Raw genomic sequence first — 18631 nt, forward strand, 5'->3', positions numbered from 1 at the left:
CCGTCTATCTTCACTTCTCGTCTTCCCCCCAATCTATTTCTCTTCATCCCCCGTACCTTCAGACTTCCACACCGAATTTCGTACCGATATCACAAACCTCGCACCGATTTCTCGGCTTCGAACCCCGGGACTTGACTCTCGTGAAATTCTTACTGTCTTCGTCCTCAGCTTCCTGGCTTTACCATGCCTGGTGGTGACAGACTCCCCATGCCGCCTACCGGCGAGCCTGAGTCACTCTTTGATGACTTCAGGCCCGACCCCTCGACTCCCAGAGTGTTAATTATCTACAACACTCCGTTTGCCTCCGAGTCTGGCACCCTGCAGAACGTGGAGCCGCACATCCAACGCCAACCTGAGGCGTCTTCCTCCTCTTCTTTCCCTCCTCCTCACACCACTGCCCACACCTACCACCACCGTCGACCAACAATCGTCGACTTTGTGGATTCTGTATTCCGTCCCCTCCCCTCGCCAACTGCGCCCACCATGGGCCCCAGCTTGAGCTCCGCCGTGCCTTCTGGCACAACCGACGGGCAGACCGAGGTGAGGACCGAGGAGGAAGCCCGCGAGAAGTACGTAACACCTCCCCACCCCACACAAGAAGCCACGAGATACATGAAAAACTAACAGCTCACCACTCATAGGATTAAACTTCTCAACGCCGAGATCGGCAAACTCCTCGGCGGGTGCAAGGAGAACCAGCAGGAGCTTGTTCTTCTGCGGCGCAAATTGTTGCGCGTCGAGGAGTTCCTGGAGATGGTGGCCTTTGAAAAGGTCCTCTCCCGCCTTGGTCATGACTGGTTCACCAAGTAAGTCATATCTGAAACTCCGATTGCTTATTTACATGCTTTGAAGTGAGGTGAATTCAGCTGACTTTGCCTTCTTTAGGGAGGAGTTTGGCAGTGCTCTGGAGATCTACCAGGAGCACCTGGAGGTAAAGGAGCCTGCTGCTCCCGCCGCCGACCAGGAGGGCAAGGAGTAGGTGGGTGTACTGGGTGTCTGCGTTCTTTGTTCTTTGTTGTTTGCATTTTTGTTTTTTGTTTTTCTTTCTTATACACCACTTGCCAGTTTGTAAGACAACTACCGTCTCATATTCTGGCAAGTGGTGTCTTATCACGGGTTAATGGGTTCTTTTCTGGTCCCGGATAAGTTGCGTTGCGTTGCTACTGTGTGGAATTGGAATTTCCTTTCCTTGAATTTCATTTTGCTGGCGTGTTGTTGTTTTTGTTTGATTTCTTAGTCTTTCTTTTCTTTTCTTTTTTAATTTTACTAACAAGCAGATACCCCTAATGCCTGCTCACAGGCTTTATGGTAAGTATTAAACTTCGCACGTTGTGATGTGTTGCGCGAGGCATGAGACGTAAGGCGAGTGCGTAGCCCTAACTTTGGATTTCTAACCACCACTCAGCACAGTTCGCATCAAACAACGCAGTGCGTAGACGTACTGAACTAACAAACAATCCTAGAGTAAATCACCGATCATTTAACACAGGTTTTCTCATATAAAACAATGAAACATGGACTGAATTATAGCTGTTTAAGCAACAAAGTATGCCAGGCACTTAGTAAGTGAATAGCTTCACTCCACCAGTCCGAGCATCATACTTATCTCAAATAAGCTACTTGCACCACAAAGACCTAAAAACATTTAATTATCGCCTACAGTACGTTGGTTAAAAACCTCGTATCCATACGTCATGATTTCCAGAACAAACTAAGTTCCCAATTTCCCGCAGTCGAAGTCTCGCGACCGCAAACACGAGCGGGAGGCAATTTGATGATGTAACCAGCCATAGAATTGAGGCACATGCACACCTACCTTAAATAATTAATAGCCTCCCCGGTTCCTTCGCTTTTACTCAATCTACTCTGTATGCTATACCTGCAACCAGATCCACAATGAACGTTATACGTCTATATGCTCGCACTGGCATAGTGCAAACACCGATCTCCCGCTCTCTCTACAAAACCAGGACCTACGTTACCAGCGCGCCACTTCCTCAAGGACTTCCAGGACATCATCCCCACACGAGACTGTAAGGAGGGATCTTTGGTTCGGGGAACTTGACTGAAATGCTTGAAAGGTACCTACTGATAGCCGCCATCGGTGTCCCAGCTGCATTCTGGCTATCATCTCGACGTCCCAACCCGAAACCAATCGGTACTTTTGAAGAGCGGCACGGACTTAACCCAGAATACAGACAGGCGACTGAGGCCGATACGCAGGGAAGGGATCCTGATTATTGTGAGGTTCGTTCTTGAGACGGATTACTTAGGCTGGGCTGATGGTTGTAGCATCGGGCTTGGGGAGCGCCCAAGGGGCCGTCTTAGCATCTTTGAAGAAATAGTGCTCGGTGGTACAGGACCTACTGAGAGGGGATGTTAGGAGATCGAAATTGAGCGTGAAGCTGAGGGTCTCGTTTATCGATGTTGAAGAATGGGATGATGGATAATGGATAATGGTGCTTTTATTGTCAGATACTATGGAAAAGAAAAATTCTGTTGTTAATGATACTGATCTATTTTTAAATCTACAGTGGTGTGATCTAAGCTGTAATCCATCAGCTAACGGCCGCGGAGATGCTTTACCGGAGCTATGGAGGTATCACGAAGAAAAGGAATGGATGTCATTCTTCGGGATTTGATAATAGCTAATCCTTGGTTGAGAAGCTCAACTCATATCCTTCACACGTATCTAGACTCGAGGAAATAATAGCGATAACAACAAGAAGAGAGATAAACACTTAAGCCGAACATGGCCAGCAAAATACTATAAATCACTACCTGGGCATGAAGCACCACGAGACCCAGACTTTGATCAACCTTTGATGAGTATGGATTGTGTGACTGCAAAACAAGATCTCAATGACAATTTTCCCCACCGGTACCTTCGGGTCCGAAGTGTGCATGGATGGTCCCCATCATCATGCATGGGTCTCGGTCCCGGAGCGATTTGTAGACGCATGGACACTCACGAATTTCCTGAGAGACATTGGCGAAAATTAATGCGCAGGCAACATCCTTCATTTGCATCATGTCTCTGTAGAGATCATCGGTCGTAGCCAACATTGTAAGTTCATCTTCCACGATCTCCCATACTTGATGCATGCGAAGCTGCGTTTCAATGGCAGAAAGCCAAGATTTGAAATCATTCTCCCCGACGAGACGGCGGATCTTCATATCAATGATATGCTGCGCCTTGGCTGAATCGAGAAAATCCCTGACGAACTTGCGGGTTCGATCGCGTGATTTGGCTTTCCATTCAGCCGACTCCATGTGATACTCATCGTCGTCGACATCGTCATCATCGCCTTCGCCCTGGTCATCATCGTCGTCTTCGTCTTCGGTCTCAATGTCGGACTCGGGGCTGGCGGCAGGTAGGACTATTGGCAGAGAGATTCCTCCTGGGGTTTGTTGAGAAGAAGGAATTTCTAAGCTCAATTCATTAAACTCCTCCAAAGTAGACTTGGGATTGGGACCCTCGGTTTTTTCGGTGCTGGCTGATGCCTCAGTCGTGTTTGAATCGGTATGATTGTTTACTGGGCTGGTGAAGATTGAGAGGTGAAAAAGGTATGAATCAATAGAGCCTATAACGTACCATGCCTTCTCATAAGGCAACTTCATCTGATGACCCGGTGCCTTCTTGGGAGTCATTGTGTAGGTTTAAAAAGGAAGCTGTCGGTGGGAAGAAGAAGATGAATGATGGGGAGACGATGAAAGGTGCGAAGGAAGGAAAAGAGAAAGCGAGAGAACGTGGGGTTTTGTAGTTCACTTGAATCAACTTGTGCAACAAACGACACAAAGAGCACAAACACTGACAGAATGCAATTGAGATATCATGTGGTGAGATTCATACCAAAATTGTCTCTCCAGAATTGTGGATTGCGACCCATGAGCAGTGCTGAGAGGTCTCAAGACGTTGGCTACTTCTCTTTACGACATATGATTGATAATAGAATAATCAAGAAATAGAATCACTAAATGATTCGTGTTATATATGGTTGCATGCGCATAATGTAGCTTAGTACTCGAAATCATCATCAACGCCTCGCTTGCCCGCATTCTCTTTAGCCACAGCCTCCTGCTTCCGGTACATCTCTGCCACGGCACGAGTTGTCGTAGCTTGCTCAGGCTTTTTATCATCACGAGACTTGATGAAGCGAGGGAAACGCAGTGAGACACCCTTACCACCGCCAGTCGTCCCCTCAAACTCATCCGCAGCTGCTTGGTACCGAGGGCTGAGAGTCAAATCCGCAGTCTTGACTTCCCACACCAGGCGAGGCTCAAACCACACATCTGGTTGGTCCTTGGGCACATTTGAGTGGGAGTAGAAGGGCTTGGGTCGATCGATGACCATAGGCTTCAACTCTTTGTGGAATTCCTCCAACACAGCCTCTGAGAAACCAGTACCGATATTACAGATTGTCTCGTACGTATCGTTATTCGGGTTGTAGGCGGCTAGAAGGAAAGCACCGTACACGGAAGTACGTTTTCCACGACCATAGTAAGCACCAAGCACGACAAGATCAAGCGAATCACCCACGCCGGCCAGATAGTCTTTCTTGACCTGTTCACGGGTTAGATCAATTGAACAGGAAAGGGTAATTAGGGGCATACCTTGAGCCAGTTCCGACTACGCTTGCTAGGCTCGTATCCACTCTCATCGGTGTCCAGCATCTTGACCATCAAGCCCTCACAAGATGACTTGACACTATCTTCGAGCAAATCTTGAATCTCATCAAGGACGTTGGTATCGCCATACTGAGCGAACTGGAACTCGCCTTCAACTGGCTGGAAGCACTGGTGCATCAACTCCCGACGTTCGCGAAGAGACTTCTTTACGCAAGGCTATCGAATCGTTAGAGCTGCGAAGAGGGTTTATTGTAGATAAATGACTTACTTCTCCGTTGAAAAATAAAAGATCAAAGGCAAAAACGCACACTTTGACCTTGACATCCTCTGCCTTAACGTCCTTCCGCTTCCGAGTCATCAGTTGCTGGAATGGGAGGACTTTCTTGTTGATAGTATCCCAAGCAACAGTCTCACAGTCCAGAACAAAGCTTGTCACGTCGTTCTTGACCCAAGTATCTAGCTTACCCAGCACGTCCGGGTATTTCTTTGACAGATCCTCGGAGTTTCTGGAGAAGATTGCAGAAAGACCCTTTTCATCCCTTTGTAGCGTAGTGGTAGATGCGGGGAATTGCTCAATGGCACTTGGAGCCACGAAATGGATCTGGGCTCGTTCTCCATCGTACTTGTACTCGCAAGTAAACTCCTTCCCTTCAAAGCGGTCAAGGACTTCAGTGATTGATTTTGTCGGTTTGGCAAGCATCGGCTTGAGAGGAACACCCGGTTGCAGCTTACAAACAGTGGGAAGTTTAAACAGGCCGTGTTCGAGCATAGCAGGAATAATAACTTCGTAGGAGGGAAGCTCGCTGTACACGGTTTTGAGAATCTGTTCCCCCTCGGCCATTTTTTCGGCAGAGGCTTTCTTGCCCTCCACCGCGGCCTCATGAGAGACGATTGCTTGAGCCAAGGACACAAGCACAGTTCTCTCAGCTAAACCCAGTCGCAGCTTACCCTCCAAGAAGCGGACGATGAACTTGGCCTCGCTTGGACCACCCTTGTTGTGGGTGATATCCACTCCTTTGTTGCCCTTGCCTGCGGTTGCAGCATCTGCTGCAGATAGAAGCTTTTTGATGCCCGAGATTTTCTTATCCTGGGATCCGTGTCCACTAACCTTGGCAATACCAAGCAGACCCTCATGGACCCCTCGCACTGTAAGGGCCTTGGGCTTGAACATTGTAGGTTGGTTGGATCGACTCTTAGCAGCCACGAGTCCCAGGTCACCGATCTCATGCTGGTCGGTCTTGATAACAGCCAGACTGCGGCCAGTACACTCACCGATGGCCTTCATGATCAAAGACTCTCCAATTCCCAGTTCGATCCCCGCATAGTCTGCAGCCAGCTTGTTAATCATCAACTGGACGGTTGGGAGCAAATCCCCTGGAGTGAGGCGTAAAACTTGTTGAAGGAACTGAGAGCAGTAGGCCATGATGATCAGGCGTTTCGTGGTCATCTCGACCAGAGAGAAAGTAGTACAAAGTGCTGCATAAGGAACTGGATCTCCGGCTTTCCAGTCCGGGTATGGATCGTTGCCGCTTGACTTTAGAGTTGCCTGCACCTTGGCCATCGTCTTTTTCTTGACCTCGGGCTTAACTTCTTCGTCGCTTTCTGACAGCACCTCGTCCTTGTCTGATTGACTGTTTTCCTCGGCCACCTCTTCCTCAGATGATTTCTTCAGGACTGGTTTGGGGGACGCGGGCTTGGTGGGCTTGGCTGCGGGTGACTTGGGTTGTTTCGCAGGGGATGACTTCTTTGGGCTTTTCTTGGGACTTTGCTTAGGGGATGGAGAGCTCTCTCTGGAAGTCTTGCGCCGGCGTTTTGAAACAGGCTGGACGTCGGAACTATCACTCTCCTCCCCTTCGTCGACCTTTTCTCGTTTCAAGCTTTTTGAGGATTCGGCTTCATTTGTCTTGTCGGGGACGGTTTCGGGCTCCTCTTCGATCTTCACATCTATGCCATCTTTTTTCTCAGCAACAGGAGGTCCCGTTGAGCTTTCTGCAGCATCGCTCTCTTTTCGTTGTCTTTTTCCACCGAATGCTAATGTCGTTTGTTTCTTTGGGGCCTGATTTCCATTCGCGTTTGAGCCGAAGAACCTTCTGCACAAAAGGAAAAAAGAAAAGAACAAATCAGTAACCAGAAATGCAAAGCGCACCAATGATGCGCCAATCCAGGTCGACGCACCCGATGGTCGATTGGGAATCGCGCACATACCCCAGCGTAGCCTGCTTACTACTCTTGTCATCCGCCATGATGGGGCGTGTATTGAGGAAAGACGTAAAAGTCAATCCGCGGCGAAGACGAAGAAATGAGCAGTTTCGAGATTGGCGAGGTCCTAGGTAAGTCGTGGTTTTGTAACAACTATAAGAACGTGCCGGTTGGATGCGGTGATGAGATTGGAAGCACGAGAGCGATGTAGGCGCCAATGCGAAAGATAGAGGGCGCATAGGCGTGTTTATTATTCACAGTAGTTCGAGAGGTGAGCCAAGGACCGCTTAAATAGAAATCGGACAAGAGACACGATCAGGCAGCATGCGCCTTGAATCTTAGACTTCAGGCAACATCCTGCCAATGTTCTCCACGCGACGTGACGCGACAGTCACGTGGTAGCTATCTTACTACATCGGGAAATATTGCTCTCGCCGCCCTCAAAGACTGGCAGAATGATAAAGGCGGCAATTTATCCCACGCCGATGGGTTTCAATCAATCCAATCAATCACAATCTACATGGCTTCATCTCTGCTCCACTGATCCTCGGGTTGATGATACATTTAAATGCCCTGTATTATATCTGAAACCCACTGTAAAACCTACCACAATGGAAAACCAGCGGCAGGAATCATTTAAGCGGGTATGTATTGCCCACGGCGTCGTGAAATCATACTAACAAATCCAACAGCTGCGTACACCATGTGTGGAGCTTAGCTCCGCTGGTTTGGCCTTTCGAGGTAATCACAACTCGGCTGCAGATGTGACTCGAGCTCTTGAACCAGTTCACTACGTCTTGGAGGAGCTTGAAGGGAAAAATGCGCTGGACGAGAAGCTTGCTGAATACGCCTTCTTCCCTCTCTCACATATCTTCAATGAAACACAAAGGCTACCGGCACGCTGCCTTGAGCTAGCAGTAAAATGTTTACAGATACTGGTTGCGGAAGGGTGGCGTCAAAAACTATCGCCAGCATTGGGCAAGCAATTGATTATATTGCTGACACTGATCGTGGGGGGATCCCCAAACAAGGTTGATGGCAAAGAACCTCTGAAGAACCAAGCAACAGAGGAGCTCTCAACAGCGGGGTTTGAGTGTCTTCGGGTGATCTTTGAGGTGCTGGAAGGCACAGTTGCAGAACAGACTATCTTCCATGAGATCGGCACCGCAACTGTAGTCGATCAAACGGTCTATCTCCTGTTAGAAGGAATTGTGGATGAGAGATCGGATGATCTCTGTGTCGCAGCTGCAAAGGCATTAAATGCCCTTTATACTCGAATCTCAGACCGTGTGGTACTGGCAAGCATCATGCCAAGAACGGTATCCACGCTAGCCAAAGTGGTGAAACCTACAACACAGACTCGACGGTCATACAAGTTGCTGGAGATATGCTTACAGACTTTGAATCACCTCCTGCAGGCGGTGCTAAATGACCATGTGACTGCTCAGACAGAGAAAGCGAAGCCTTCCCAACCCAAAACCGATACATTGGCGTTGGACAAGTCTTGGCTGAAAGCTACAACCACGCAAATCAAGCTAGCGTTGGTCAACGTGATCCAGGTCCGGCGCCATCAGCGACCAGAAGTACAGTCTGCAATGTTGAAGCTCTGCGTCATGGTGATAGAGGACTGCCAAGTCACTCTTAAAGATGCTGTTCCTTTGATGGTTGACACGATCGTGGTTCTAGCCGATAAAGAAGACGAGTTACCGAACGAGGCCTATAAAACACTCACTCATTTTACTACCACATATCCAGTGGTGATAGATTCTCTCAAGGAATCACTTCATAACTGGCTCATGTCCTTCCCCCGAATCATGCAAAGCAACGACGAGACAGCAAAACAATGGGGAATTCGGCAGATCTCGACGGCCTTCCAGGTCTTATCTCAGGTCCAGTCTGGGTCTGACATACTTACAAATAGCCTGGCGTCTGGTCTATGTGACAGTGTTAGTGCTGTCGTCAAATTCAGCACAAACGGGCCACAAATATTGGCCTCTACTACTCCGGAGAACCTGAACCTGGATGTCATTGGAATTGGGTCTCAATCGCTAAAATTCCCTCCGGTACTGCTGGAGCACCAAAGTCAGCAACAAACCTTGAAGGATTTGCGGTCTATGATAACCAGGCTCAACTTATCCGAATCTGGAAATGCGATAACTCGTTTGATCATCAATCGACTGCAGGCTACGTCAGATGAAACTGTTGTCGGCCCCTTCTGGTTGGCTTTGACATCTCTTCGCTCACAGTCACAATCCATGGCTGTCTTTGATGACTTCCTTGCGGATGACCAAGATCAGTCCTTGTCTCTTTCAAGGCGTGCGACAATGATAGAGGAGCTTTATTGTAATTCATTGATCATTTTGACTGAACTGCCAGCGGACGGATCTGGTGACTGGAGGACACTGGCTCTTGCTTTGGAGGCAGTTGCTCTTCAAGCCCAGCAACTCGGTGAAGCATTCCGACCCGAGCTTATGGATGCCTTATACCCTACATTACAACTTCTTGCATCCAACAACCCGGTTCTCCAACATCATTCCATGACATGTTTGAACAATTTGACCAAGGCATGCAATTACCCCGACACCAGTACAATGATTATCGAGAACGTGGACTATCTCGTCAACTCAGTTGCCTTGAAACTCAACACCTTTGATGTATCACCTTATCCACCGCAAGTCCTTTTCATGATGGTGAAACTATGTGGCCCACGGCTCATTCCCTACTTGGATGACGTGATCGATTCCATTTTTGGTATTATGGATCTGTACCACGGCTATCCAAAGCTGGTAGAAATGCTGTTCAAGTCTTTGGCGGCTATTGTTGAAGAAGGAGCAAGAAAACCATCACTGTTGACAATCGACGATGGCCGAGAGAGTGGACCTCACGACCACCGCAAGACTCAATACCAGCACCTCTCAATTTCCACCATTGCAGAAAATATCCTCGAGAGAAAAGCCAAGAGCGCTAAGCACGATGAGGAAGAAATGGATGCAGAAGGAAACATCCCTCATCCTAAGAGACCCTGGTCCGAAACATACGACAAACCTCCACCAGAGCCTGAAACCATTGAAGAACTCCTAAACCAAGCCGAATCCGATGAACCACTCCCACCACCGAAAGAGCCAGAGGACAGCGAGAAACCACTGAGCAAAACCCATTCACTCCTGCTACACATCGTCAAATCCATCCCATCCCACCTCTCGTCACCATCCCCCTATCTCCGACGCTCCCTCCTCACAATCCTCATCAACGTCCTCCCAGCCTTATCCCAAAACGAAAACAGTTTCCTCCCTCTAATAAACGATCTCTGGCCTTCAGTAGCCTCAAGAGTCATCTTCCCTTCATCCCTTGGCTCAGACTCAAACAGTTTAATTACCCAATCCTCCACCCCCAATCAACCAGATACCCACACGTTCCAAGAAGAAACCTTCGTCATAACAACAGCCTGCCAAGCCATTGAAGCCATCTGCAAAGGCGCAGGAGACTTCATGGCCTCCAGAATCGAACCAGAATTCCCCCGCTGGGAACGTGTCTACCAGCGCGTGTGGACAAAAGTCCGACAAGACGCCGAAGCAGCAAACGAACGCCGTGCTCGCCAAGAGCGGTTGGAACAGAAAGCACGTTCAAATACTCCGCTCATCCAGTCCGTGGAAACACCAGAGTTCAACCTGTCGCTCACATCCTCCCTTGCACTATCACCTCTGACCGGATCCAAAGTCTTCACGCCGCATCATACACTCTGGCGTGCATTGATTTCACTATTCCTCACTGTCCTTAATCATGTCCGTCTTCCACTCGATATCGGAGATCGGATCTGCGAGATTCTGGGTGCATGGATTAGCTTGTTTGTTGGTCCGGAGTACTATTTCCATTCTGGGTTGGATGGGCTTTCCGGTGATGAAGCGCAGAGGAGTATGCTTGGGTCTGTTGATGATGCTATTCGAGCTATGGAGACTTGGAATGCGGATTTGACTTGGTTCATCTTTGAGAGGCAGCGAAAAGACCTGCAAGGTTCTTCTTCTGGAGTGGTGGAAATCAAGGAAAATGATGTCTTGGAGATTGATGGAGTGGTACTACAGTTTGCGAAGGTTGCATTCTAAACGCGATTCCTACTTTATGGATGTCGTGGTATGATACTGCTTTTCTAGCACATAAACATGATATGAACCTCATGAGATCGTTACATTACGTATTCAAGATCTAGATCATTTGGAAATTTCCATTAAAAGAGTGGCGATTGGTGAGCTAAACTAAAACACTAACTATTCAAACTGACAACCCATGAATGAGCGAATCAGAAAGACATAAAGCCACTGTAACGGACAGCAAAACCTCAAGAAACAAATTCACGACGGGAGGCATAAAGCCACACCTACTCGCTGTCTTCGTCGCTCTCATCCTCACTCTCCGCATTCTCAAGCCACTCCAGGAAGGGCTGGGCAGCCTTGCGAATCTTCTTGCTGATCGACATGTCAACGTATTTCTTGCTAGCCTTAGCGCCCCAGGCCTTGAGGGTTTCCTCAGACACAAGGTCGTTCTGGTAGTAGTTGAGAAGAATGGCAGGAACCTGAGACATCAGGTCGGGGTGATCCTGACCAACGAAGCGCTCAGTGCCGCCAAGGAAAGCCTTCTCGTGACGATCAGAAGTGATCATCTTCTTGAGGAGTGGAGCACGGCCCTCAATCTGCTTGACGATCTTCTCGTCGAAGATGCTCTGGGCCAGGACGGCGAGAGTCTTGTGCTTGGATTCGATACCAAAGTCCTTGGCCTTCTTGTAAATGTCAACATCGGAGACCTTGGTGACACTGCCGAGCTCCTCGGCGGTTTCGATGATCCAGCCGCCCAGCTGCTCGTAGGATGAAGGACCATCGGCCTCATCAGCATCGGCGTCCTCGATGACGACAGCACGCTTAAGGTCATCAGGGAGATCCTTGGCGCGAGCCTTGACAGCCTCCTCGGAAACGTCAACAGCCCAGTCATCGTCCTTGATCTCCTCCTCCAGCTGGAGGTTCTTGGCCTGGCGGACGAGCTCATCGTCACTGCCAGCCTCGAGAGCCTCATCGCCATTCTCCTCCTCGCCGTTCTCGGAACCGTTGCTGTCAGCGGGGCTGACATCTTCGCCGTTGTTTTGCCTCTCCTTCTTGGCCTCACGACGGGCCTTCTTGTCCTTCTTTTCTTTCTTACCCGGCTTGGGTTGGTTGCGAACAATGAAGGTGCTTAGCTTCAGGCGGGGGTCAGCGGTGCAACGCTGGCCACATGCCTTGCAGTCCAGGGTGATCGTCTCATCCTTGATGATGACATCGGTCTCGGGGTTCTTGCACTTCTTGCAGAGCACGAACTTGGAGATAAATCCATCCAGGTAGTCCTGGAGCTTGTTCGCGTCGTGGGCGCCGTTAATGATCCAACGGTCGTCGGTGGGTTTGGCGTTAGCCTGGGCACCGAGTTCAAAACCGAAGTATTTGATGACGTAGGCAGGAGGACGGCTGAGGGATTGGGCGACCGAGTTCAGGTTGACAATAACGGTCTTAATACCGTTGCCCTTGCCCTCAATCTTGGACTGCAGCTTCTCCATCTTGTAGCGGTAGAAGGGATCGGAGACATCCCGGCGAATGTTGACGGTGGCCATGTTGGCGATTGGTTTGATTTAATTTGGATCACGAGGATACGATTGGCTTGCGGAAAAGGTAGCGGGAGGAAATTTTGAACGGAATCTTGTCGACGGAACAAGACATGCGTGTTTGAGGCGGTTTAACAAACGGGTTGTTTTTTTTCTTAATTTGCAGGGGATACTCTGTTTGACTAAACAGTGTGATTTCTCACGCGTAGGTCAACGAGGGAATCAAGTAGGCCGAGGGGATTCAGCCACAAGAGCGAAGGTGTATACTGCAAGGTTTCGACGCGCGAAACGTTTGCAGCTTGAGCGGCAGGTGATGTTCGAAATTTTGCACGGAGGACGAATACATAGACAAGTTCGCAGTCGAAATCCTGGCTGGGTGTCTCTTAGGGGCGAGAACGACCGAGGTTGTTCTGGGAATCCGAGTCAGAGGCCGGAGACCCTGGGATAGCTTGCTGAAGAAAGTGATGATGGCGATACCGAAGTAAAGCTGATTTTCAAGTTGACGCGTAAACTGTATTCACAGCTAACGCAGGAGGCTTCGCGAGATGTCGAGGCCTAAGTAAAAGATGTGTGGGTTAAAAACAGAAATTGAGGGCGAAAACGAAAAGAGAAAGCGTTTTCAAGCGGGTCTGCTTAGCTCATCATGCACGTGGTTCCGGATGGCGTTGTCAAAGGTCTATATGCACGCACCCCAGCGGTACACCTGCATGTCAGAAATTAGCTAGTCGATCAGTATCAAGATGAATTCTCCCCAGATATGGAGTGGAGGGATAGTCGAATGGGATGAATGATCTTCCATTGTCAGTGCAAGAAGGACTCCTGAAGCTTTCTATGACAGTATGGTGAATGTTGACACGGGGAGGAAGGTGCGTGTATCTAATCAGATGATGCGTCGCTCTAACACGGACTTCCGGCCGACTCGGACTTTTCCCTAAAACAATAAACCCTGCTTAACTCCATACTTCACTAAGACAAAACCGAAAATGAAAATGAAAGAAATCGAAACAAAGAGAAGCAATGGAATCAAGAGTCACCGTGGATCTGATCACTTTTCTTTTCTTTTTATGTACTCAGTTACGTAGCCCATACAAAATAAACCTTACAAATCTGGCTGCAGAATGAGGTCAACCCCTCGGAGCCCCACCAAAACTTCCCCAACGGCGGGATCACCTGGTTCGTGATCGCCAATTTCACGGTACCTTTTTACCGATTGTGCGTAAAATCTAGGACTGCACATTACCAAGGATCCACACCGATCTTGTTGGTCACAATGCCCGTAGACTTGTCGCTATACCTGGTGACGGACTCGACCCCGGCAATCCTGAAGGGGCGAGACCTGTGCACGGTGGTCGAAGAAGCCCTAAAAGGAGGTAAGACAAAGATACTCCGATGGAGAATGCCGATCTAACCAGAACGTCCAGGTGTCACGGTCGTGCAGTACCGGGACAAAAAGAGCGACACCGGAGATTTGATCACCACAGCCAAAAAGCTGCATCAAGTCACCCAACACTATGGTGTCCCACTCCTGATTAATGACCGGGTGGATGTGGCCCTCGCTGTTGGATGTGAGGGTGTCCATTTGGGTCAGGATGATATGAGTAAGTCCCTTCACGCAGCCGGTTTCCCGCGGAAACTGATATCAACAAGCATTCGAATTGGCGAAGAAGCTTCTTCCTAAAGATGCTATTATTGGAATTAGTACCTCGTCTCTAGAAGAGGCTCGCAAAGCTGTTGCTGATGGGGCTGATTACATTGGGATCGGGACAATGTTTGCCACTCCAACGTATGTATGGCCCCCAGCGTAAGCGGAGAGAGGACTAACCAAAAGACCGCAGAAAAACGAACACCAAATCTGTGATTGGAACAGCAGGAACTCAGAGTATTTTGGATGCCATTAGTGATTCTTCTATTGGTACGGTGGCTATTGGTGGTATCAACCACACCAATGTTCAGCGAGTACTCTACCAGTCCAAGGCCCCGAAAAAGGGTCTGGACGGAGTGGCTATTGTGAGCGCTATTGTGGCCGCTGATGACCCCAAGGCTTCGGCCGAGGAGCTTGCCAAGCTTATCAAGTCAACTCCTCCATTTGCATTGGATTCCAAAGCTCCCCGGACCAACGAGACCGAGGCTCTGTTGGCCGAGGTGCCGCAAATCGTACGCAAAATGGTCGAGGTACATCCGCTAGTTCACAACATGATTAACTTTGTAGTGTCGAACTTTGTTGCGAATGTTGCATTGTCCATGTAAGTCATTGCTTTGGATATGTTGAACCATCCATATTAACAACCGCCATAGTGGCGCATCGCCTATCATGTCTCCTTACGGTGATGAAGCCAAAGATCTGTGCAAGTTCGACGGCGCTCTTCTCATCAACATGGGTACATTGACTAGTGAAAGTGTCCCCAACTACGAAAAAGCCATCAAGGCATACAACACACGGGGCAACCCTGTGGTCTACGATCCAGTGGGCGCTGCCGCAACAGAGATTCGCCGAAATGCAGTCTCTCGACTAATGTCTGGTGGATACTTTGACCTGATCAAGGGTAATGAGGGCGAGATTCGTCAGGTCTGGGGTAGTAATGCAGTGCAGCAGCGTGGTGTTGACAGTGGACCCAGCACCCTCGATAGCCAGCAAAAGGCTACTCTTGCCCGAGACCTTGCCCGGAGAGAGAGAAATATTGTGCTGATGACCGGAGCTGTTGATTATCTCAGCGATGGGGAACGTGTCATCGCCGTGGAAAATGGTCATCCATACTTGGGACAGGTGACTGGAGTACGTCCAACTCTCCTCCATTCAATATATTGATGCTAACAAAATCAAATTAGACTGGATGTGCCGTCGGTAGCATCTCCGGCTGTTTCTTGACAGCCCACCGTTCTGATAAACTGCTTGCCGTGCTATCTGGTATTCTGATGTACGAGATCGCGGCTGAAAATGCAGCGGCCAAGGAGTACGTCCGCGGTCCTGGCAGTTTTGTACCATCCTTCCTAGACGAACTATACGCCATCCGCACGGCGGCAGCCAAGGGCGACGATAGCTGGTTCGTTAGCCGGGCAAAGGTGTACGAGGTGAAGATGCAGGTTTGAAATTAGAGGTGTTTAGATGATTGAAAAATGAATACCCAATTTGAATATTAAATAGTGGAAGTAAAAAATAAGTAGCATAGATTCGGCATTCTCCGCAGCTCATTCCCCTCGGCCGATTGGCTTCCCCGCAATCTCCGATTTCCCGCCTTCAATTGCTCATTATTTCCCTTCCCCTTTCCACTGCACTTCATCGAAATATCCATCTACCTGTCCAATCCCAAGCACAACATCCATCATGGCTACTCTCTCCCGTGCAGCTCGAATCCGTAAGTACCACCCGAGCAACTTCCATTGAACACAACTAATATAGAACACAGGGAACCCCGCACTATTGTATGATTTCGCGCCAAAAGCCCATACAACAGAAGACTAACCAGTCCATCCAAAGCATATGCGACATCCAAGAGAAATTCCGCACAAAAATTTACGAATTCCCCAAACTGTCAGTCCCACCCCACCCAACAGGACCACAAACCCGAACACCCACTAACAAACCCAGTGTCTCCACAACCAACAAATTAGTCCTCGCAGCAAACACCCTCAATATCCCAATTTATATAACCACCCAGTCCCGCAAGAAACTCGGAGAAACCGTCTCTGAACTTTCTACCCACCTCCAAGGCCCAAACATCAAAGCCGATGTCGACAAGACGCTCTTCTCAATGATAACCCCCGAATTGAGTGCAAAGCTGCCCTCGGATCCCACTGTTATGGATGCTGTCATCGTGGGCATTGAGACGCATATCTGTGTTACGCAGACGACGCTTGAGCTGCTGGGGCGTGGGTATCGGGTTTACGTTGTTGTGGATGGGGTTAGTAGTGTTAATCCTGGGGAGAGGAAGATCGCGCTTGACAGGTTGAGGGATGCGGGAGCTATTGTTACCAGTAGTGAGAGTCTGTTGTTTGAGATGATTGGGGATGCGAATCATGAGGCGTTTAAGGCTATCAGTGGGTTGGTGAAGGATAGCTCGGAGGAGACGAAGGAGGCTTTGGAGGTTTTTGCTAAGATTTAGATTGTTTTACCTTGAGCGATAGAAAATTGACTCATCCTGCTGAAGAGTGTCAGGCACTGATCCCGATTCTGATGTTAATCCCTAATTACGTTTACCTTGATATGGCATTATGTTCGACAGCCTGGAATATTATGCTCGAGTTGATATATCAAAGAAGAGGTCACAAGTGTATGGAAGCTTTAAGTCAATAAAAATTTCATTTTTGCTGTCGGGTCATGACAATCCATACGGTTGTCTCGCTAACTGGAAAGATTAACTTAAGGCTGGATACCCTATCGGTAAACAGATCGATTGGGATCTGTAGTATTTTCAGGCCCCGATATCCGTCGCTAAGATGCAAAGTATGGTAAATCGTATTCGCAAGAGGCTCACTTAGTTCCAGTGGCGTGGGATGAATTCAACCATCCAAACGCTGAGGCGCCGCCAACGGGATTAGTTGCGGAGGAAGTGTTGCCGTCAGAAGTAGGAACAGCAGAGTTGGGCGCTGTGCTGTGCGACTCAGTGCCTGTAGAGACACTGGTAGGTGCTGGTGAGTAAGACACTGCGCGGGTAGACAACTTGGTAGGACGAAGAACTTTCATAGGACGACTCTGCGCAGTCTTATCTGTGGCAATAGGCTCGGGCTTTGGGCGACGCCAAGAGTTCCAAATAGTAGCAGGCTCGGTCTGGGAAGTAGTATTTGGATCCCGAGCCGAGGCTGATGTGGGACGCGATTCAGTATTCGTGAGAAGTTGGTCTTGCAGACGGGGCTTTTTCGCCTCATCCGCTTCGCCAACCGAGACGCGAGTTGAAGCAGGGGCAGAGATCGATTGTTGGGGAGCATTGGGCTGTCCAATAACCCCAACGGGTTCCTTCCCATTCACTGCGGGCTCGTTCGATTCATGATCGATCTTGATACCATTTGAAGCTGTTAGTAGGGTTTTGAAGACAGACTCCTTTTCGGGGCGAACAAGGGGGATGGAGATGAGATTTCGATCATCGTCACACATAACAATCTTGTCCTTGGAAAGCAAAATGTCTGCATTGTGTGCGCGAAGCACATCAACCCCGATTATTACTTCGATCGAATCATGTGCGGTATCTGTCTCGCAGACCAAGAATCGAATTGTCAATGCGGGGACCTGAGGCTCAGGGCTCCCGGAGCGAGGGGACGCATGGTGAATACTAGCTTCGGTGAGGTGAACAGGAATTTTGACGTATTTCATGCCATCTTCATGTTCTATCGATTCCTCCAATCCAAGATTGCGAATGGTTGAAATGCCCAGTGTCGACATATAGGAGCCCGAGCAGACTGCAGCGTAAAGGAGCGTCTCATTCGAAAATCTAGGCGTTAGCCAGCATCGGATTATGCAAGGCGCTGGCCCCAAGAGAGCCCATCCAGGTGGAGGGAGAAGTGGCGACGATCCACCGTACGCCGAGCCCAACGAGCGACTCGTTTCCAAGCCCATGCTATTTGTCCGGGTCGAATAAAGGGAGTGTCCAGAGGAGCTCAATCGGCCATCTGACCGATGAGAAAAAGTCCGCTCGGTCATCATTGAGCTTCCCACCCCACTACCGGTTCCCATCCCACTGCCAGTGCGGAGCGGCAGCTCAGTATTCGGCCGGCTAGCCTGCCCATACCCATGAATAGCACTCTCGTCAAACCGCACACTATTCGCCCGCGAGGCGGCGCCTCGTCGTGGCTCCTCATCACCTTCCATACCCATAGCTGAGCTTGACAACCCGTGATGATGCCCTTGATCAAAACCTTTGAAGGCGTCAGGCGGAGAGTTGAAAGCGGGTTCTAAGTGCAATATCGTTAGCAACAAAACCAAAATTTCAGCTGAATAAAGCGCATACCAGTAGGAATGGAACTCCCCAGCGGCGTGGGGAACGGCGATAGTGGACCCCAAACACTTTTCAGTCTCGCATCCTCGTCCCGGCGGCGCTCGAGTCGTGCGATCCGCTCAGACTGCTCGAACTGTGTAGCATGAAGCTCTTTCAGATCCTCGATTATTTGCCAGATTTCCCGCGGGGCAGAATAGTACGGCGCATCCATTGCCTAGGTATCTCTAACGCCCTGGAATAATCACGCCCCTTGCGCCCT

At 49.3% G+C, this 18631-nt stretch overlaps 8 protein-coding genes across 8 annotated transcripts; 4 read left to right on the forward strand and 4 right to left on the reverse strand.

Moving 5' to 3' along the window:
* Positions 1–183: 183 nt before the first annotated feature.
* On the forward strand, positions 184–979 carry N7484_001405 (uncharacterized protein; the record flags this gene model as incomplete). Its single annotated transcript, XM_057111825.1, has 3 exons — positions 184–569; positions 642–806; positions 886–979. 3 exons carry the CDS (start codon positions 184–186, stop codon positions 977–979), a joined length of 645 nt encoding a protein of 214 aa, XP_056976562.1.
* Positions 980–2859: 1880 nt separating this feature from the next.
* Positions 2860–3651, reverse strand: N7484_001406 (uncharacterized protein; the record flags this gene model as incomplete). The annotated part of the gene is made up of 1 exon (XM_057111826.1): positions 2860–3651. The coding sequence occupies one exon, from the start codon at positions 3649–3651 to the stop codon at positions 2860–2862; it is 792 nt and encodes a 263-aa protein (XP_056976563.1).
* A 367-nt stretch (positions 3652–4018) lies between these two features.
* N7484_001407 (DNA ligase (ATP) CDC9) lies at positions 4019–6872 on the reverse strand (the record flags this gene model as incomplete). Its single annotated transcript, XM_057111827.1, has 4 exons — positions 4019–4564; positions 4615–4845; positions 4898–6719; positions 6835–6872. 4 exons carry the CDS (start codon positions 6870–6872, stop codon positions 4019–4021), a joined length of 2637 nt encoding a protein of 878 aa, XP_056976564.1.
* Positions 6873–7439: 567 nt separating this feature from the next.
* Positions 7440–10928, forward strand: N7484_001408 (uncharacterized protein; the record flags this gene model as incomplete). The annotated part of the gene is made up of 2 exons (XM_057111828.1): positions 7440–7472; positions 7521–10928. The coding sequence occupies 2 exons, from the start codon at positions 7440–7442 to the stop codon at positions 10926–10928; spliced, it is 3441 nt and encodes a 1146-aa protein (XP_056976565.1).
* A 272-nt stretch (positions 10929–11200) lies between these two features.
* N7484_001409 (translation initiation factor eIF5) lies at positions 11201–12454 on the reverse strand (the record flags this gene model as incomplete). Its single annotated transcript, XM_057111829.1, has 1 exon — positions 11201–12454. One exon carries the CDS (start codon positions 12452–12454, stop codon positions 11201–11203), a length of 1254 nt encoding a protein of 417 aa, XP_056976566.1.
* Positions 12455–13715: 1261 nt separating this feature from the next.
* On the forward strand, positions 13716–15532 carry N7484_001410 (bifunctional hydroxyethylthiazole kinase/thiamine-phosphate diphosphorylase; the record flags this gene model as incomplete). The annotated part of the gene is made up of 6 exons (XM_057111830.1): positions 13716–13815; positions 13867–14043; positions 14126–14228; positions 14281–14688; positions 14741–15218; positions 15272–15532. 6 exons carry the CDS (start codon positions 13716–13718, stop codon positions 15530–15532), a joined length of 1527 nt encoding a protein of 508 aa, XP_056976567.1.
* Positions 15533–15767: 235 nt separating this feature from the next.
* Positions 15768–16545, forward strand: N7484_001411 (uncharacterized protein; the record flags this gene model as incomplete). Its single annotated transcript, XM_057111831.1, has 2 exons — positions 15768–15798; positions 15998–16545. 2 exons carry the CDS (start codon positions 15768–15770, stop codon positions 16543–16545), a joined length of 579 nt encoding a protein of 192 aa, XP_056976568.1.
* A 368-nt stretch (positions 16546–16913) lies between these two features.
* On the reverse strand, positions 16914–18583 carry N7484_001412 (uncharacterized protein; the record flags this gene model as incomplete). The annotated part of the gene is made up of 2 exons (XM_057111832.1): positions 16914–18328; positions 18385–18583. The coding sequence occupies 2 exons, from the start codon at positions 18581–18583 to the stop codon at positions 16914–16916; spliced, it is 1614 nt and encodes a 537-aa protein (XP_056976569.1).
* Positions 18584–18631: the final 48 nt, after the last annotated feature.

This window comes from Penicillium longicatenatum (genome assembly GCF_028827895.1).
Source record: "Penicillium longicatenatum strain IBT 33135 chromosome Unknown contig_1_segment0_segment0, whole genome shotgun sequence".
Classification (NCBI taxonomy): domain Eukaryota; kingdom Fungi; phylum Ascomycota; class Eurotiomycetes; order Eurotiales; family Aspergillaceae; genus Penicillium; species Penicillium longicatenatum.